Source organism: Eutrigla gurnardus, assembly GCF_963514095.1.
Source record: "Eutrigla gurnardus genome assembly, chromosome: 12".
NCBI lineage: Eukaryota > Metazoa > Chordata > Actinopteri > Perciformes > Triglidae > Eutrigla > Eutrigla gurnardus.
In genome coordinates, this window is record NC_139926.1 from 6,603,085 (window position 1) to 6,624,443 (window position 21,359).

A 21,359-nucleotide genomic window follows, 5' to 3' on the forward strand; every position below is an offset into this window, starting at 1 on the left:
AAGACGAGGTAGAAGGACATGATGTGACATTACTGGGCGTCTCTGGCAGCCAGCTCTCTCTACTGGCTGCACAGGAATGTAACACACACACACACACACACACACACACACACACACACACCACTGTTTATACTCAGTTTCCTGTGTGTGTGTGTGTGTGTGTGTGTGTGTGTGTGTGTGTGTGTGTGTGTGTGTGTGTGTGTGTGTGTGTGTGTGTGTGTGTGTGTGTGTGTGTGTGTGTGTGTGTGTGTGTGTGTGTGTGTGTGTGTGTCACACGGATGCAATGAGAAAGCATGTGTGTGCATGCAGCATGCAGTATTTACACCTTTATGAACACACTTTGAATGAGACACACACACACACAACAGAAGGCATAGAGAGTGTGTGGCCTTGGCATTTCCTGGCTTTGAGAGCTGACTGGCCACAGTTGCTGCAGCGCGGTCCTACTTTTAAACTGTTTTGATTGTGTGTCCGAGAAAGCGCCGGCAGAAGAGGCACAAAGTGGCCACACGGGATGAAAATTGCGTTTCCTTTTTGTTGCTTCTGGCCGACATTAGAGAGGTGTTCCTCTTCTTAAGCCTTTTTCTGGCTGACATAAATCTGAAAAACACACTAATGCAGTACTGAATGTACTACATCCTTCATAGCTATAAACACATTTCAACAAAAACTAAACACAATCTTTCATGAAAGTATTGTCTTTTATGCCAGGTACACCTCACAACAGGATGGCAACCACTGCAGTGACGGTCCAGTAATGAGTCGCAACAAATGTACTAAAGGAAAGAAGCCAACAGGAGACGCTTTCATTTGTATTCATTCTAAGCTCATCAGATAGACAGACTGGTTTAAAGTCATTTAGCTGCTGACTGCTCGGCTGCTGAGTGATTTACAAACGAGCAGCGGCACTTTGAAATCATTGTAAAGATTTAAGAGTAGGAACAAAGTGCTCAGTTCTCCTGGTTCTTGTTCAGGGAAATCTGGCAGCAACAGCAGCCTGAATGTGCTCTGTCTCAATGGTCTGTTTGGGAAGAGCAGTGGTTGATCCGTTGATAGTTCATAAATAGTAAAGCATGTGTTGTTGTAGCTGCAAAGCACCAGGTTTTTAATAAATTTGGTGTAAAATGGCAGCGATCAGATATTGATGATTATTGAACAAACAACAAACAACTTTTTATGACACTGTAATAAACAGTGTGCACATATTTAGGTTTCACACCTAAGGCACCCTCAGTAAGTTGTAGTCTTTATTGTTGTCATGGGTTTTAATGAGTAGATCGAGGACTTCATCCTGCCAGGGCTGCTGCTTCACTTTAATTTGTGGCTGCAGTTGCTGCCTGTGGCCAGCGGGGGCGTGGGACTGCCGGTGCTGAATGCTGCCTCTGTCGGAGCGGCCGGGCAGAGGTCTGACATGTCTCTGCAGTGAGGTCATATGCCATTCGAGGGGATTTCCTCATCTAGGTGTGGGTCGCTCCGCCGGGCAGTTTCTGTTGTTTATCTCGCACTCTGTTTGTTTACTATTATGAAACAAACAGGAAGTTGTTCATCGTCTTGTCCCCCCGCTGCGCCGTCCAAAGGAATTTTGATTTGCAGGTGGAATCATCTCAGTGTACATCTACTACACCACATACACAGGACAGTGTTTTCATGCAGAGCAGCGACGAGATGCATTTAAGCAAAAAGCTTAAAGAAATGACTTCTAATAAATAGATTTTATCTTGCAGCTGGCAAGTAGATAAACGGATGAGCTCACGGTCCTTAACTGCAGTTCTGAGGTACTTTGACTTTGACTCAAAGTATTTTGTTGTTGTAATATTTGTTGCCTCTAACAGACACTTATGATTTAAGTCAGTTTGCGTTTTGTTCGTCTTTCTTAGTGGCTTGTTTTAAATCCCAACGTTTCAAACTATAAATCAGAACCACGGTTAGTTCTGTCTCGCTGCAAGCAAAGTTACGGAGTGGATTTCTCAGTTGAATCTGGAGCTGAAAAGCTTTTGAGATCACGGATTTCAAACTAACACGAGAACCTTAGGAATGATCGGCCGTAAACGCAAAAGCGATGCACTGCATGTTCCCTCCTGCACATTTCTGCTGCCGTGTCTCGGGCATAAATTATATGGCAGCCGACGAATAGAAAATGCCAAAGTGGTTAACCAACATTTTTCACATAGGTGACCTACATAGCTCTGGGCTTGTACAGAGAGCCACCTGTTGCAGTCCGGGATGAGCTCCACACGCCTGATGAGGAGGGAGCCAAAGGGCAAATAGTTCAATAAAATACCATTTTGCATGAAGAATGAGGAGAATTCAATCAATTTGCTGCAGAGATATTCCAGAGAAGTTGTGGAAGCTGCTTGGCCACTCTGATAATTTTAACGGGGTAGTTTGGATGATTACTTGTATGAGTTATGAATCTTTTTTGTCAATGTTGAAACAAATCGATAGAAGTTTAAATGCAGGTTAAATTTGGGATGTTTTGACTCAGACGGGGCCCTGAAGCGGTTATTTATGCTCTTTTTAAGCCACTGGACTCCATTGACAAAACATTAATTTTACATCACAGAACAAAAGAGTTGCTGCTCTAGTTCGGTTAGTGTCTTTGTGTTATTGTGTGATAAGATAACACACAGAAACTAACCGATGGAGGCAGCCGTAGACCAGCAACTCCTGTGTTCTCAGAGGTAAAATGACTCTTTGTGAAAGGAGTCTGGTGGCTTTGAAGACATGGATAAAGGCTTGATTTCCCGGCTGTCTGAAGGTAAGAAAATATTCAAAATATAGCAAACACTCAAACTTCCATTTCTTTTAGTATCTAAAATACGTCCACGGCAGCACATTGCTTTGCCCCCATGCTGGTTTCTCCAGACTCCATGTACCATACACTGACTAAGGACAAGTACCTCGCACAACCCCACTTCAAGGCATCAAATTATCGCTTTAACAATCTCAAGCTTTTATGTTTTATTAGTGACTTGATTATACTATGGATGTCCCGTATCACAGATTACAGAGTTGGCTGCCGAACAGAAATTCCAATGATCCTTTTCTCAGTAATCTTTTGTTATTGCTGGTCTTTGGGTGCGTTTGTTTTCCTGCCAACGTAGATGAGTCAGAGCTTTGATAAATCACGAGCACGTTTTAAGAATGAACAAAACCGAGCAAATGAAGAACACGTTGTAAAAAATGTAAAATGCTACAGTCGACTTTGGTGTTCATGCAGTCAGTGTTCATTGGGATAAGACCCAGTGAAGTCTGTTAAATGGAGCTCTTTGTGGTTATTCCCTTTTGATGTTTGTCTGTTAGGGACACTGAGGTAAACACAGGACCAAACCCTGCTGCTACTGAGTCATTCACAGGAATGTTTAATGCAACCATTGAAAGTTATCATGAGGCAATATGATAATTGTTTTGGCTCAGCGTTTTCTTTTCAAGTGAGGATCTGTTTGCCTAACATTTTCATTTTCTCAAATTGTATATTTCACTTACTATCCTCCTCCTCTGTTTGTTTTCTTCTTCTCCTCTCTCTTCCTTTATTCATGTCCCCGCATTATAATAAGATAAATAATAAACAATGATTCCATTTTCCAGTAGCCTCGTGCTGGTGGTATGGTTTTTTTTTTACTGTGTTGCCTGGATGTCCACGGGAAGTCACTGGTATGTGACCCAGGATGCAGATGCTTGAGCGCCCAGTGTGGGTGTTTGTTGTTTTTTAATGTGTGTTTTTCATGTTTGCTTCATTTGAGCTCATGTGTGTTGCAGTCAGACACGTCTGTGTTTGTGTTATTTATGTGCAGCGATGTCTCTTTAAAGGCTTGATTAGGGTGCCGGTGTTCTTGTGAAGACCCGTCGTCTCCTTATTCCTTCATCAATTAGTGACTGATTTTTCTCTCAAGTTCTTGCACAGCCACTTGTGTTTAGACGAATTCTCTTGTGTCATGAAATAATACGTTGTTAAAGACGTGTACGTGTCAAAATAAGCTTGTCTTTTTGTTTGTGTGTTGTTCACAGGAGATGGCGGTGCGGGCGCTGAAGCAGACAGGAAGTAGGAACATTGAAGCGGCCCTGGAATACATCAGCAAAATGGGTTACCTTGACCCTCGCAATGAGCTCATCGTCCGTGTCATCAAGCAGACTTCCCCAGGTATAATACAACCTCGATACGTTGACTTCTCTCCTCCACGTATTATTACTGCTCACCTTAGTTAATGCTTCACGTGTGGATCTTGTCCTTCCAGGAAAAGCTGGCATGCCAAACTCAATGGACCACCGACCTGCATTAGAGGCTCAAGGTGAGGCAGGTGTGATGCCTCCCTACCACCAGATGGGGGGCCCAATGTATGAGGGAGCAGGTGGATACGGCCCTGAGGGTGAGATGTCCAGAACCTACATGAGCGCTCCACCCATGAACTACATGATGCCCCCGTCTGGTGCAGCACAGGGCCCTGCCATGGGAAACCCGATGGGTCGACCTCCCAGTATGGGCACCTATCCACCAGGGATGGCCACCCAGAGCAACCCGGCCAACACCATGTACCCGCCAGGGGCCCAGCAGAAGGGTTACCCTGGCAGCATGGAGCAGCACGGGCCCATGATGAGCTACAACGTCCCCGGCCAGCCACTGCAGCTCCAGCCTCAGCCACCAGGGGGCCCTGTCCCAGGGCCTCACTATGACTACGGCCACGCCAGGCCGCACATGATGGAGCCTGCAGGCTACGGAGTGAAGAGGACCGCCTCCTTCCAGAACAAGATGGCCCCGCCCCCCATGGCGCCCCCAGACAACTATGTCAACATGCAGGGGAAAGGGCCCATGGGCCAGACCGGTCCGGGAGGGGGAGGGGGAGGGTACCCGGCTAACTTGTACTTGCCCCCTCACTCCCACCCGCGCCAGGCCAGCCCCACCTCCCACCAGGTCCACATGATGTCCCGTTCCCCGGGTGGGGTGGCAGCCATGGGCCCTGACTTCTCTGACATGCCCCAGGGCTTGATGACACCTTCCAGGGCCAGCCTCAACCTGGACCTGTTTGAGCACCACTGGGCGGGGCCTTCTGGTCCTGAAGGTGCCCCTCAGGCCAGACAACCCCAGCCTCAGGGCCCATTCAGGGGGGAGGTGCGGGTCCCCAGTAGAACCAACTCCTTCAACAGTCGCTCTGCAGGGCCCAACGGTGTCCGGCCTGCGATGGCGGTGCCCCCAACATCTGGCAAACAGGACCCCTCCATGGGCCCTCCGAACACCATCACAGCTGTAACATCCCCACCCATCCAACAGCCAGTCAAGAGCATCCGCGTGATGAGGCCAGAGCCCAAGACGGCCGTGGGGCCGTGTCACCCCAGCTGGATGGCGGCTCAGGCGCAGGACGCGGCGGAGCCTCTGGCCTACATGCCAGAGGAGACCTACACCCTTGAGCCTGCTCAGGAGCCACGCTGCCCACCGCCACCCTACCCCAAAAACCTGCTCATGTCTGGGGCGGAGGAAGGAGCCGGGGTCATGTGTGGAGCTCAGGACCTCATCAGCCCTCCGGCCAGAAGCACACACGGCGGCAGCGGAGGAAGCGGAAAGGCCGAGGAGAGCCAGCAGGTGAAAGAGAAGACGAAGATGGGCAAGGGAGAAAAAACGGTGAAAGACAAGAAGCAGATCCAGACGTCGCCTGTTCCAGTGAGGAAGAATGGGCGAGATGAGGAGAAGAGAGAGTCACGCATCAAGACCTACTCACCGTTCGCTTTTAAGTTCTACATGGAGCAGCACATAGAGAACGTGATGAAGACCCACCAGCAGAAGCTGAACCGCAGGCTTCAGCTGGAGCAAGAGATGTCCAAGGTGAGACCACCCAGAAAGCCAAGAGACGGCCGTGAAGTGTGTCTTGAAAAAGAACATGAAAGTCTTGAAAGCAAACACGTATAACCCCTGTATGTCGCCGTGCTGTTGTTTGGAGCTTTTTAAATAATGTACTCTAAATGCTTGGCTTCTCTGGAAAGCAGCTTTAAAAAGGAATTAAAGGAGCAAACCAGTGTTTTTATATATTTTCTAGCATATGAATCAGAATCAGGTCTTCTGCATCCAGCATGTCCAGGTGTTACAACATGCTTTATTATAGTAGAAAATAAATGAGAACAGAAAACAAGTTTTTACTATTTTGCAAGCAGTCATTTTTTTAGTTTATATGATATAAATGAAAAGGTATTACTATAAATGATAATGATAAAAAGAAGAATAGAAACCCTTTGAGAAAGGGTCAGTGGTAATGTCTATAATAACTTGATGGACTGGAAGCTTGAAAGTGTCTGGTGAAGTTGGGCCTGCGTACGAGATGATGCTGATAATGGCTTGTACGGAGACGTGATGTCCAAGAGGTTGTCATGTGGAGAATTCTCCCTCAGGACTTTGTTAGAAACAACTCTAACTTTGTCTTGGAATGAGCAGTCAATGAGTTCGCACTTGTCCTTGCCTGTCCTGAGTCATGACTTTGGCCTCTGCCCTTTCGACCTACTTTTAAGTGATTGAAAGGCATTTGTAGAGAAACGTTCCCGACAGTTGGGTAACAGAATCGCTTACATGTGACGACAAAGGCCAAGGCGATGGGTTCAGCTCTAGCTGCTCTACCCACGTCATTACGAAGGATAAGTGAGAGATGAACTTTAATGAGTAGATTCCCGTCAGCATGCCTCTTTAACCTCGTCCTTCCTGTCCAGGCCGGCCTGTCGGAAGCGGAGCAGGAGCAGATGAGGAAGATGCTGAACCAGAAGGAGTCCAACTACAACAGGCTACGCCGCGCCAAAATGGACAAATCCATGTTTGTCAAAATTAAGACGCTGGGCATAGGCGCCTTTGGTGAAGTGTGTCTCACACGTAAAGTGGACACGGGTGCACTTTATGCCATGAAAACACTGCGAAAGAAAGACGTCCTCAACCGCAACCAGGTGAGTAAAATCATTCTGGTTCACATATGAAGAAGTCATGGAGGCGTTCACCTCCTGTTTTCCTAGCAAGCCTCTTCATATGAGTACTTCATCCCAGGTGGCCCACGTGAAAGCGGAGCGTGACATCCTGGCCGAGGCCGACAACGAGTGGGTGGTGCGTCTCTACTACTCCTTCCAGGACCGTGACAGCCTCTACTTCGTCATGGACTACATCCCCGGTGGAGACATGATGAGCCTGCTCATCCGAATGGGCGTCTTCCCCGAGCCTCTGGCGCGCTTCTACGTGGCGGAGCTGACGCTGGCCATCGAGAGCGTCCACAAGATGGGCTTCATCCACCGCGACATCAAACCCGACAACATCCTCATTGACCTGGACGGACACATCAAGCTGACAGACTTTGGTCTGTGCACAGGCTTCCGCTGGACGCACAACTCCAAGTACTACCAGAAAGGTGAGGCGCTCTGTGATGATGGTTTAGAGCTCTCAATAGGATGACAGACATGATTTAACACGGTTTTAGAAGATACCGTAGATGACCATTTAGTAGCCCGGGCGTTTAATATGCTAAATCGACTTGGAGCCCAGGCGTTTATAAGAACCAGGCGCGTATTTGCAACAGGCTACAATTTATTTTTGCAATGAGCAGCACCAGACCATCATGCAAAGAACAAGGAGCTCACCATAGCACCACTGGAACAAAACTACTTTTTCCCCCCGACGCATCTTTATTGACATCAGACAATAAATACAAAGACAGTTTGTCTGTGTTACCGCGACACAGGGAGCTGATCAGAGCAGTGTTATGAATGATAACGGAAGGGGGGGTCGATCGCGGTAATTTCAACACTGTACATTAGCGCATTTATCTATATCCCTATATCCCTCAGTCTAGCGCGCCTGTGTTTGTGTGTCTGTGTGTGTGTGTGTGTGCGCGCGCCTGCAAGCGAGAGAGAGAGAGAGAGAGAGAGAGAGCGAGAGGAGGGGCTGACTGACAGAAGAGGTGAGAGCCGGTGAAGTGCTGTTAAAAAAAAACTTTTTTTTTCTGTGCAAGACTATGGTAAACACTTAATCGCCCGGGCGTTTAATTGAACCGGCGTTTATTATGCCAAATGAGGTCGGACCCCCGGAGGCTATTAGAGCACAGGCGCGTATTTGCACGCGGGCGATTATTTGGTCATCTACGGTATTCTTTTTTTGGAACAAGCTTGATTTTTCTGAGCTTTTGCACGAGAATAAAGGCATCAAACAATCATGTTGTGCAGATCGGGTTTATATATTTCTATCAACTCGGAGGCTCTGAAGTTTGCATGAAGACGGCAAACTTAATCACTCCTTCCATCCAGCGCACACCAAATTCACAATAAAAGTCCTAGGCATATTATATTTTATTACATTTAATTCACATTTTTGTGTTGTTTATTCATAATGACAGTATGTGAATCACTTACTAACTTCTAATGGAGAATCATATTTTACAAATACGAAGATAAAGAGATGACTGGTGTACTCGATCATTGATTAAAAATGTGTCGGATAACTCTCGGAAAACGTGTGGAAAAACCTGGATAAACAGGAAGACAATCCCGGCTCTCCAAATAAAAGCACAAGTAACAATGAGGAAGAATATGAAAAAGCCTTTATTTCGTGGCTACATTATAGTGAATGCTGGCGTGCTTCAGAGTGTTACCTTCCCGGTCCAGCTAGTCCAGTCGGCGTGTGTTTTTTAAGCTCAGTTTAACAGCATTGTCCCCCTCCATCTGCCTCCAGGTAGTCATGTCAGACAGGACAGCATGGAGCCCAGTGACTTCTGGGATGACGTTTCTAATTGTCGCTGTGGCGACCGACTGAAGACGCTGGAGCAGCACGCCAACCGGCAGCACCAGCGCTGCCTGGCTCACTCTCTGGTGGGAACACCGAACTACATCGCACCGGAGGTGCTGCTGCGCAAAGGTGGGCGACAATACGACGAATAGCAGCTGCAGATACAGTGTCTGGAATAAAGTGTCTGGTGACCGGCAAAAACCTTTTATTTGGCTATTTAACAATCCAGACTAAGACAAAAGAGTTTAGATTCAGCTGCTTTGTATAGTAGAGAGTACATAAACTGAAGAATCTCAAGGTTATCATGTGAACAGTTAGCACCATTAACTGATAACGAGGTTAAAAATCTCCTTCTCTTGATTTCAAATACTTTGCATCCTTGTGCCAAATATCTGTTTTTATTTTAGGCATTTGGCTTATTTGACCTTTATCCTGTTATCTTGACAGTGAAGACCATATTAAAGGAGAAAAAACATAACATGATAGAAAAAAAATAAACTGCACTGTAAATACATATTTTACCCAGAACTGCTATGTAGGACTGAACCTGCCATTATAATTAATACATCAATTAAATAATAAAATAAAATAAAATACGTAGAAATAAAAGCCTCATTTATCAAATAAATGTGCAGGTTAATATGGAAATAAATAAAGATTCACAAAATATATAAAAACTACTTGTTTTTGTATTTCATTATTTTCCAATTTATAAGCTTCTGTTTACATGTATTTTTTTTTTTTTTTATTGATTTCCCTTTGTATTTATTATGGATCTAAAGTGAATGTATTCAGGGCCATATTTCCTCACCACACACTTTGGACATTTCATACCAGCTACCAGTTAATTTAGTATCACTGCCTCCGAGGGAACCTGATGATGTGTCCTGATTGCCGTGGTGATATTCAAACATAACTGCTCGTTGAAATCATGCTTTCTTTGGATGTTTTTATTCATGTGAATTCTATGACTTTTGGCAGTACCTCCACGGCCCACTAGATGGGGGTCTGAGACCCAGCAGTGGGCCCCAGCTCAGTGGTTTAGAGTAGCTGCTGTGTAACATTAGAGTGAGATTTATTGTGATGAGAGAAATTCAAGAAAAGGGCTACACTACTTGATCCAGCATCGCTGTGAAAGGTCATCACTTTAACCCCAGACTCATTTTTACATTTCAAATCAATGTGTACAGAAACAATGCGGTAGCTGGAACTGTGTCAGTACTTATTATGGTGTATTTGTTCTGTATCTACTTCTTGAGATGAATCTGATTTGTGTGTGTTGTTGTGCAGGTTACACCCAGCTGTGTGACTGGTGGAGCGTTGGAGTGATCCTGTTTGAGATGCTGGTGGGACAGCCGCCCTTCCTGGCCTCCACGCCTACCGAGACTCAGATTAAGGTGAAGGAGAAGAATATCCTCGCTTTGATTTAGAAAGTAAATTATGGGCCAAAAATAAATAAATGAATGTCAGCCTGGTGTCCCGGCCACTTTGTGGGCGACTCCAAGGTACAAAGAGGCGTTTTCAAACTGGAGGAACTTTTCCAAAAACCACATGGCAAGAACTATCATAGTTGTTAGCGCCTATATAGAGTTGGTACTCTCCCAGCACATTTTTAAAAAACCTGTTAGCCTCTTAAACAACAGGCAACTGAAAATAAGGACAGCTCGGAAGACAAAAACATGGACAAATGGACCGATGTGAAGTCCAGTCCATGAAAAGAGATTTTTACTACTTTAAAAAAGCAAAGAGAGCTTATAACAAATGTAGCAAACTCGTCCCCAAGAGAGGAGACATGTGCAAGCGCCGCCGACCGACTTGTGTCACTACATCACTTCTATTGCGGATACAAATAGAAGAAAAGTCCTTGCAGGTATGTGGTTCTATGGGGAGCTCCCCAGGGCTCAGTGACTCCCCTGAACTGTTCAGGCATCATGTTTGGAGTGAACCTACTGTCTCCAAGGTCAAGAACGGCAGTCCGATTATAAAAGTATATATTACTACAGCTGTGGTGACCATGTCTTGTGTCTCTCCCCTCTGCAGGTCATTAACTGGGAGAGCACCCTGCAGGTGCCCGCCCAGGTCAAACTGAGCCCCGAGGCCGTCGACATCATCGGCCGTCTCTGCTGCTCTGCGGAGGATCGTCTGGGTGCCAACGGCGCCGGCGAGATCAAGGCTCACCCCTTCTTCACCCAGATGGACTTCTCCAGCAATTTGCGGCAGCAGCTGGCCCCCTACCGGCCCAAGATCGCCCATCCGATGGACACGTCCAACTTTGACCCCGTGGAGGAGGAGGGTGGCCCCGCGGCGTGGAGCGACAGCGGGGACAGCACCCGGACCTTGGACACGCTCTGCTCCCCGCACGGGAAGCACCCGGAGCACGCCTTCTACGAGTTCACCTTCCGCAGATTCTTCGACGACCACGGCTGCCCCTTCCGCTACCCGAAACCGCTTGAGGCCAGCGAGGTGTCGCCAAGCACCGGCCCAGAGGAGGAGGACGAAGAGGAAGAGGAGGAGGAGGAGGAAGAGGATGATGAAGGGGAGGAAGAGCAGGGGGAGGGATGTGAGCCGGTGTACGTCTAGAGCTGCAGACTGACAGGCTTCCTGAGCGGCGTGCCGATCTAATGCTCAGATCATGAGCCTCTTCTCCTGTGTGTGTAGAGGTGTGCATGCTACACAGGTGTGTGTCCGTCTATGCATATCTGGCATGTGTGACTGTTGAGTTGCAGGAGTGGGACTGATGAACATCGCCACCTTGTGGAGTCTATAGCATGTCCACAGTGACTTCAAATCCAAAACTCCCCTGACCTGGGACCAAGAAACAACCTTCTGTGTGACCGCCTGCATGGAGGGTGGAGCGGTTAGAAGAGCAGGACTGTACAGGCTGGAAGGAGAGTCATGGAGGACGTCTGGATCACAGATCTCTAATCTGCTTCTGGTTCCTCCAGCGGTTTCTTGTCCCATTCCTTCCACCCTCGTGTCTTACGGGCGACTGAAACACTTCGGGGGTGACCTTCTGTCACAGGAGCTACTTCCTTTTTTACCTGAGCTGCTTGACACTCAAATATCGGACCGAGTGGAACCGGTTTACTCGCAGGAGGAGGAGACTGAATAAGCAACACACAGCCTCTTTCACAGCTGCTGCAAAATAAGCTACAAAAAAAAAAACACATTGCATGCACGTGCACACACTCACGCACACGTATGCAGTCATACAGGGTGATAAAGCAGGTAGATTTCAGTGTCGATATTTCAAGAAGTTGGCTCAGACGAGGTGGATGCACAAATCCTCCCAGACGCGTGCTGAGAAATAGTTAACAGTCAGTTTGGCAGCATGCAGTCTTCAAATGTCTGCATTTGTATTACATCAGTTTTAAAAAAAAAAATAGAATGAAAGTAACCAAATTCAATGTTTGTTCTCCATCTGTCTTAAATATCCACAACTGCCTCATTTTGTGCCAACTGTAGTTCAGTGTAATGTTTTGATGGAGTGATCCTTCTTCCCTCAGAGGTCGCTGTTACAAATATCCTAGAAAGCCGGTCTTCTCTCTGATGGTCTGGTTTACTTCTTTAGGTCATATAGAGGCTTCGGTATTAAACAGAGACGCTTTGTAAGCAGTTAAAAGTTCCTCACAGTAACTTTAGAAACAACAGGAGTTAAGCCAAAGTACGTATCAGTAGAGGTGGATGGAACTTCTGCCTCAATGCAGCTATACACAATTACATCTATAAAAGGGTGAATAAAAGGCAATAATGTAAAATACAATAAAAATGTATTTAAGGACAGAAAAAATGAAATACAACCTTTCATAATAACCTTGTGTTTATAAGATGCTTCCCGTTACTGGACCACCTACGTGAAGTCCTACACAAAGAGTGTGCGAGTTCGATGAGGAGCCAAATCACAGGACTAATAGCATGAAAACATTGTGGCGTTCAAATTGGACTTCTTGTTTACTGGGAGGAGACGGAGAACTTCCCATGCTTTGTTTTTAAGGAGGGAACCGATGAATAGAGTGAAACCTTGGTGAAGAAAGTGAGGAGAAATCAGAGCCAGACCCAGACGGACCTGAACCAGTCGCACTGGTTTCTGACGCACACACACACACACACACACACACACAAACACACAAACACACACACCAAGATGCACAATTTTACAGCTTATGAGCTGTAGGTTAACCAGCCTCCTCTTATCTTCTGGAGGCAGTCATGAAAACACAAAGCAACATGTTCTTACAACGGCAGACATGTGATAGTATGACTATGTGCAATACAAAAAAAATACATTATATATAGTTTTCTAAACACTTAATATCCTTTTTTGAACATTTTAGTACTGAAATCTACAAATATATTGGTTTATATATATATTTTCTCTTTTCAGTTACAACATGCTGCTTATTATTGTGGTTAATATTATTTACATTATTATAATTATAATTGTTCTATTACCTGTTTTTCTTTTGTCGTGGCTTAAAGAAGTGTCGGCATGGTTGCCGAGTGTGCTTGGGTTTTGTAAGTAATGATCCGTGTGCCTTTCTAATTGAATGTTGGGAGTGTGTGTCGCCGCTCGATGACTAAGACAGATGATGATGATGACGACGATGAAGACGAGGATCAGAACATCGATGGTGGACTCTTCTCCTCCTGCAGCCGGGCTGGTCCTGGATGCAGGGGAGGAGGGTTCTGGTTGAGAGAGACGGAGCAGAGTAGATACAAGTTAGAGGAGGAGCGAGGCAGGTTGGCTTCAGGATGGAGAATCTATCGCTTTTTCTATTTTACAAATGGTTCAACTTCAACAAAGAGTTAGTGTTTGGTACATTTTCTTTATTTATCTGAAATGACCACAAGTTTGAGTGTTGTTTAACTTTTACTCCAGACCTTGTGCCATGTTCTGTGTTGATCATCCAGTACCTTCTTGCTTATTGACAATCAGTAAACAGCAACTGCTCTCTTTGCATCAACATTTTCCAACAGTATTCTGAATTTGACTTTGATGAATGTTAAAGAAGTCAGACCCTTTTTTCCCTTCTCTCTTCTCTGATGCATAACGATGATGGAGAAATGTGAGGATCAGGATTGTGTTTTTATTTTGCCTGACAATGTATGGAAAGTTTGTTTTTCTGTAAATGTGCCTTGTGTTCTAAAGTGAGCAGCACAATCTTAAAAGATTGCCTTCTGATTATGGTTGCCTTCTTTTTCAGAGACCTCTTTGACCTGTTTTCATTATTTATCTGGGACGTTGTTTCACATCCACACTGGCTTTGTTTACATGCACCAGCAGTCCTCTTCTTATTCTAGTCAGTAACTTCCAATAGAAACCAAATAACAAATAGAAATCAAATTGAGTGTCGACCGTGAGAATGTGTTGCAGAGCATCTCATGTGTTTGGTGCACAAAAACGAAAGGCAGATTATCCCAAGTTCAGAATAAACCTGCGGGACATTAAGCGTAAAGTGGACCTATTACACTCTTTTTATGCTTTAATGTTAAAAAAAAAAAAAAGCTTTATTTTTCCCATCATGCTGTGCTACAGCAGCTCTTCTCAGCCTCTCTGAAACATGGTTTGACCTCCTGCCCCTCCTTCCAAAAAAACCCCTGCTGTGATTGGTCAGCTGACCCACGTTGTTGGGATTGGTCAACCTCTTAGTGTGTATGTCAGAAACCATGACCAGATAACCAGAGTTCTTCTGCTGAGGACTAGTGATGAAATTAATTTTAGCCACTTGTTCCTCAGCTCCTCTTCCTTCAGAATCCATACAAACGACATTGCGTCTTTTCAACATGGAGACTCCACACTCAGATCCTCTCTTACTAGCTTTGTTTGAGGGCGGGACAAACTAGCGGCTGGACAGATATTATACAAATGTGTTACTTTGTGACATCATCACTTTACAGAAGAAAAGGCGAGGTTTCTATTGAGGCGTTTGAATCAGTTCAGGATCAGAGTGTCTGTAGGGGAGAGGTACTCTCTTTGGACTTGGACTTTAGGCTTTGTCCCTCAGGAGAACATTTACATGTAAACCATATAACACACTGAAGGGAAGGGGGGAAAGCCGAGAAGGACAAGAAGTCCTCTTTGGTTTGGCCTTAGTTTGGTCCAGTCCTGTGGTCCAGTCCAGCATCAATGATATATCATGTTATATAAGGTATTCCTATTTGCTATAAGGATGAATGGATGCACTTGTTTATCACACCTCTGTGCCAGAGGACCATCAGACCTTTTCTACATACAGGCGTAAGGCAGTAGTAGAGGGAAAGTGGGCAGAAACAGGACTCAACACTAACTTTTAAAAGTGGTTGCCAAAACTAAAAATATAGTTTATCATGTTTAGTCACCTTGTATTTTAAGTAGTTGAGATTCTCAACAGTTATACGTCACTTAAATAATGAAAACCTGACCCAAAAGAATAAAAGCTTTAATACAGTAATGAACAAAATTCTTTGTAGTTTGTGTTTTATGTGTGACGACGTGTTTCAAACTGTGGTCGGTCTGGAAAAATGCAATCACAAGTGTAATTCAGAGTGCAGTTAGTTGTATTGGTTCTTTTCTAGATGACCTCCAGCGTGTTTATTCTCTCACACACAGCTGGCTGCAGAGTTTGATCTTTGCTATCCCCATTTTTCATATATGTTAAAACCCAGCAAGAGTTTGTTGGCAATTTATCAATCATTAATTAGATGGGATATTTTTCTTAAACTCTGTTTTTCTGGTTGCAACATAGTGTCTTTGCAATGGTAAAACAGGTTATTTAGCCGCTCGACGGTGCAACTTGGGTCATGTTGAAATTTATACATTTTATTTGATTGCTCAAATGTTTAATTTCACCTCACAGATTTGTTGCATCGATGCACAAAAACCCCACTGGACTGAAACCAGTATCCTGCATGTAAATAAAGCCAGTGTTGCCTGTGAGCTTCCCAGATAAATCGCAGGCTTGGTGCCTTGCTCAAGGGCTTCGTGATTGCGATTGAGGCAGAGCAGTCGTCGCTCTTTTCACTCTTCCCCATCCAGACGTCCACTTCTGTAACACTCTGGCTGCCAATCCAGGTGGAGCAGGACAGAGGTGACAACATAGCTTTATATGGAGAGCACAGCTCTGCAGAGCGTGAGCCGCTTCCTTCCCGGTTGCTCCGGCTCCAGAGTGATGACTGACAATCTTTGACTGATTTCTTTTACTTGTGTATCCTTTTTCATTTTGTATTTTTACTCTAAGGAGCCCCTTGTTGTCTCCGATGCTCCTTGATGTATGATACAATTGTTACTCTTGAATATATATATTTATACAGATATACATATTTTTTCTATCTCCCCCCACCCCGTTTTCCCATTATTTTTCTTGTGCTAATGTTGACAAACCCATGTCTACGCAGTATTATAGATGATGTAATGTGGACAGCTGTCTCTTTTTTTACATTCATGTATGAACTGAGAATTTGTAAAAATGCTTTCACAGTCCTTGTGTGTAAAATGTATGTATAAATTAAATTAACCAACTTGGACTTGTGCTTTATTGCAGTGTATCGATGTGTGAATGGAAGGTGGCATATTCGTCTTTATCATTTGTAACCGTTGTTTTTTCAATGAATCACATGTTGAATTTGATTTTTCCCATCTACTTGTAATAAAATTGGGCTCAAGAGCAAAAATCAGTTGTGCAATATGTAAATTAAATGTTGATTATACATTCATAAATAAAGAGGAATGATAGAATCAGGGGGACAACTAATTACTTATACAACAGTTAAATGAATTCCACCCACTGAGTTTCAGACATCTTATTTTTCTTGATGGGAACATGAACTCAAAATTTTGTAATTTAATTTATCATTTAAAGTCATAAATGGACAAATAAGACAAAGAAACTTACTGCACTGTTTTATTTTTCCTACTTGTTTGATATAACTGCATTTCCAGGTTGATCTTCAAGTAAAAGCAGTGAAACCACAATATAAAACTTAATTATAAGAATTTAAATATTTATATATATATATATATATATGCATTAATATGTTCATCACTAATATGAATAATAATATGAATAATAAATACTATTTATGTGGAGCTGCTTAGTCCATAATAATACCTAACAATGATTTGTTTATTTATATTTTGCATATTTCGCATAAATAATTAATCTGCAAAGTAAGGAGTAATTTACATTGTCAAATAAATGTAATCAAGTAAAAAGTACAAGACTTGTAAAAGAGAATTAGTGGAGTAGAACAAAGTTAAACTAGCAGAACATGGAAACACTAGTATCTCAAAGTTGTACTTAAGTAGAAGAAATTAAAACACAGCAAGTCGTTATAGTAGTCGTGATATATTTTGCCTAGATATATTAGATAACCTGCTGCTGCCTCCATGCTGAAGTTGAGGGGTTGGCGAACCGGATTGAACCCTGTTTTGAAACCCTGCCGGGTACCAGCTCTGTAATCCCACAATGCAGAGCGCATGGCGCGTCATTGGAGAGGGACGACGATGATGGCGGCGGTTGGTGCACCAGAAGTGATCACACAGCTGGAAAACGCTGCCAAAGTTTTAATGGTGAGAAACTGAACGCTGTTTTGTAGCCGCGGGGCGGCGGGCGGGACGTTAGTGTTCGGTCTGTGTCCGGTGGAGGTCGGCGGTGTGGGACGCTGGCGGCTTCTCCCGGTTTTTTGTTGTTAAAATGTGTTTCACCGACGCTGTGTGAGCGATGCGTGGCGCCTTCCCCCGTCCCCCCGTCTCCATCCCGAGCAAACCCCCACGTTCGCCGCTCGTCTTCATCCCCTCCGTGTCCTCGCGAACCACCTCACTAAAACGTGTGGAGGCTCTCACGGGGCCCCGAAAAGTTCAGCGGCTCGTGCCCAACCGTTGAGCGTGACCACTGCCTGTTGGAGCATCCCGGTGATGTTGAATCGCTGGCTCCGTTGCGCTAGCTCAGCCCGTAACGTGCCCCCCGAAACACGCGTGTACAGTCGGCGGTTCACCTCCTCCCTCAGCTCCCCACAGCCTCCATAGGAGTAAATGACAGAACACACTCCGCTTAGCAAGCGGCGAGGCACCATGTGCAGGTCATAAGTCTGTGTGTTGGATACACTAGCTAGCTGGAGCCTCGTCCTTTCTGCCATTTTGCTTTTCCTTGTTGTGCTTGTTGTGTTTCGTTTCCCCCGTGTTTAAGACTAGCCGGACTCAGTAAACGGCGTGGTTTTCGTGTGGACCAGTTGCCCCGCTTGGTCACTAAATACCAGTGCTTTACCTTCACGTGTTAGCCAACAGGTGTCTTCTGGGTGGATGGTTAGCAACGTCTGCCGCCCTTGTAGGTGTTATGGACCATAATGTTCACCCTGAATTTCATGTCTGGATTAACAGGTGAGGGGTGGCAGATCATATTCTAAAATGAGCTTTATTGTTCAAGTTTTAAGGTGCTGACAATATATCAGTATAGGTGAAACTAGCTATATATGCAGCATGTTTAGATGGATGATATGTACACGTTAAAGCAAAGTAGTTGGAAACTCTGAATTAAACTATTTCTTTGAAGGCCTGTAGGTCAGGATCACTTTACTACTGCTGTCCGGTTGACATGTTGGTTGAAGGTTGATCTTTTTAATTACATGATTATATTTGTTTATTCTACTATGATGCTAGGAAGCGACTTGAAAGGCCTCAAGGCAAAACTCTACTCTGAATCTCATTTTACATGTTGCACTCTCACTATGTTTGAATGATTTTTTAGCAGATTTGCCTTTTTAATGGACAGTTGTTAACGTGGAGACAGGCACAAAATGAGAGGGGAGGGGATGAAAGTTGTCTCTTTGACAACTTGTCCGGTGACTTGTTCTCAGCCAGTAGTTGTAAGCGCAATTAATTGTAATTTGTAGCCCTATTTGCTCTATGACAATATACACACTCAAAAAAATCTGTGAATCTTGTCGCTTGGTGTACGCCTAAAATGAATACTAAGTTAATTTGTAGGTTCATATCACTTTTCTAATCTGTTGTTTACATCAGCTCACCTTCATGTGATTTCCCATACCAACACATAAATCATCATGTACATGTGTGGACATTGTTAAATATGATTCTATCTCTGTAGTACATTTTAATTTGGTAGATTTCCTTCTGAATGGATGTACTCCAGGGGGGGTGGGCAGTGTCTTGACTTTAGTATTTGATGGTCTATCATTATTTTCAAGATTTTGAACCATAATGTGTAAATTCTAGTGTCCAATAATATGTTGTATAATTTTGTACCATTCACAAGGCTTGATCCATTATGCGTGCTGCTGTTTTGTTTTGCATTATATTAAGCATTGTTTGCACAATAAATTCCATCACTTCATTGCAACAGTTTGAGAGAAAATGGAACTTTATTTTTTCAACTACGGGTAGTTGAAAAAATATTTCAAGACAGAAAGAAAAAGGCAACACTTCAACATGACAGGGCCCTCACCGTGACAACATGACAGGGGTCACCGTGACAACATGACAGGGGTCATGGAATGTGTCTTACTGTACACTAAACTGACTACATAATGATGTCATTCCAATCACACCAAACCAAAACAAACACTTACAATACATGCAAAATAGCTGCACAAACAGCTGGAGGAATCGCACATAATGATACACATAAACGGAACGAATCGTGTTTGTTTACATTTTTTTTAACAAAATCAACCAAAGTACTCTAAATTGCTCCGATACGACGGTTCAGTCAGACTGACAACTGAGACAAAGATCTCTCTGAGCAACAGCTGAATAAGAAGAGAAGAAATGACCAGTTGTTGGTCAAATCAACTGGATGCTTACATTTAAACAGGAACAGCTTCCTGTTTCACAATAAAACCACTATAACAACCTGGAATTAACATCTGGAAGCGTGTTAACGCTCTTCTTCAAACTCCCCAGTAGAAGTAGAAGGTCAGTCTATGGTCAGACCTAGTGGAACATCCCAGTTAGAACCTCCTCAATCCAACCGCTGAGTAAACTGCAGGAACGACTCCGTACTTAGAGATCAGCTGCACCGTCGTGGTTCAATAACGATGGAGGGTCGCCGACACTTTTCTCAACTGGAACACAGATTCAGAATCCCAGTTCCAACAGTATTCTCTGCTGTCATGTTACACCGTTGGGACATCAACTAAAGGGGCATTTGAATCATTTCTTCTTCAGGGCCAAAACTATTTCAAATGCAAATAATGTATAACTATACAATTTTTCTCTCACAAAATACTTTTATCGAAGAAAAGAAGAATAATATCAATATAACAGCTCCTTCAAACGTTTGAAGAGCAGCATATATATTCTAAACACTGTTTTGTTATTGTACTTTTTTGAAAGGTCCAGTTAATGTTTAATGAAAATCTCAGACATTGGTACAATACTTTTTTAATTTTCGCTCCATTGAGAGTTGCATTCAGTCGAGAAATCACTAACATATCTAATTAAATTGTGATACTCTGATGAATGAATACCCTCGAGTCAGATTTCTCTTACGCTGCTCAACGCTGACCTTTGTCTGTCTGCTTCGTGCTGCTGCTCAAGCGGTTTAAAGTTTATCAGACCGGTTTTATTTATTAAACAGCTGCCCGTTGTGGCTCAAAATGACGAGAGTGAATGAAAACAAAGTTGCGGGCTGAAAAATCAAACAAATTATCTAAAAAAAAAAAACCTGCTTCCGTCAGAAGCTGCAGAGCGACAACTGTTTTTTGCTACTTTTCACATTAGTAACATTGTTTATTATACATAACAATATTCATTAGTGCAGTAATCAGGTTAAATAGTCCATCTTATTGACATGTTTATTTTAATTCTTTGATTCTTTCAGAATGCGTTTTCTAATTTAAGTCGTGGCGTGTCTGCCATCTTTTGTGTGTGTGTGTGTGTGTGTGTGTGTGTGTGTGTGTGTGTGTGTGTGTGTGTGTGTGTGTGTGTGTGTGTGTGTGTGTGTGTGTGTGTGTGTGTGTGTGTGTGTGTGTGTGTGTGTGTGTGTGTGTGTGTGTGTTCAGATAAAAGGCTCTTTCTGTCCTGTTTACTGCAGCTCTGCCTGGAATGTGACTTTCCTACGGAGCTCTATCACGGCCACACTCCTTAATAAAAGTCTGTTAGTTTCATATTAGGAGCTTTAATCGTGGAGGGTTTTCTCTTATTGGCTGTCTTGTTTAAGTACTTCTATAAAGAATTACTTCAGCAGTAATAGGGTGTGATAGAAATTCTCCTCTTAATAGGGTCTGCCTTATTATGAACTACCTTCACTCTGAGTGATTGCTGTACATACTGTACAGTCTCCACTTATAGGGCGGCGTGGGGCAATGCGATTCACAATATTAACCCGATAGTCATCACAATATGCTTAAAACTCTTAAAATAGCAGTAAAACTTACTGGAATCACTTTTTTGGAATTCACATTTCTTTTTTGCAACATTACAAAAAATTGTCTTAAATTTCACTTGACAATTGAATGGAAACATGACTACTGTTGTTAACTGTAAAATATATTAACTTCAGTCACATAGTGTAGTGTTTTCACGATGCATATGCACATTTCACAGTATACACTGTAGCTTTCATTGCCTAATCATACATGTTTTTCACCTTAATACGTTTATTCCATTTGTCATTGATTACATTCA

General features: G+C 43.7%; 4 protein-coding genes across 4 annotated transcripts in view; 2 read left to right on the forward strand and 2 right to left on the reverse strand.

The window, feature by feature from the left end:
- lats2 (large tumor suppressor kinase 2) overlaps positions 1-16,234 on the forward strand; it is a 28,781-nt gene extending 12,547 nt beyond the window's left edge. Inside the window, exons 3-9 of the mRNA XM_084023625.1 lie at positions 4,009-4,141; positions 4,236-5,815; positions 6,688-6,915; positions 7,013-7,367; positions 8,684-8,866; positions 10,028-10,134; positions 10,778-16,234. Coding sequence (XP_083879751.1) covers positions 4,009-4,141; positions 4,236-5,815; positions 6,688-6,915; positions 7,013-7,367; positions 8,684-8,866; positions 10,028-10,134; positions 10,778-11,317 — 3,126 coding nt within the window. The 3' untranslated portion in view covers positions 11,318-16,234. The remainder of the gene's footprint in view (positions 1-4,008; positions 4,142-4,235; positions 5,816-6,687; positions 6,916-7,012; positions 7,368-8,683; positions 8,867-10,027; positions 10,135-10,777) is intronic.
- Positions 1-21,359, reverse strand: part of lmln (leishmanolysin-like (metallopeptidase M8 family)) — a 429,410-nt gene that overhangs the window by 209,511 nt on the left and 198,540 nt on the right. The window lies entirely within an intron of this gene.
- Positions 1-21,359, reverse strand: part of tgfbr2l (transforming growth factor beta receptor-like) — a 297,577-nt gene that overhangs the window by 53,989 nt on the left and 222,229 nt on the right. The gene's annotated exons all lie outside the window — the stretch shown is intronic.
- xpo4 (exportin 4) overlaps positions 17,149-21,359 on the forward strand; it is a 63,197-nt gene continuing 58,986 nt past the window's right edge. Inside the window, exon 1 of the mRNA XM_084022797.1 lies at positions 17,149-17,285. Within this exon, the coding sequence (XP_083878923.1) occupies positions 17,193-17,285 (93 nt within the window). The 5' untranslated portion in view covers positions 17,149-17,192. The remainder of the gene's footprint in view (positions 17,286-21,359) is intronic.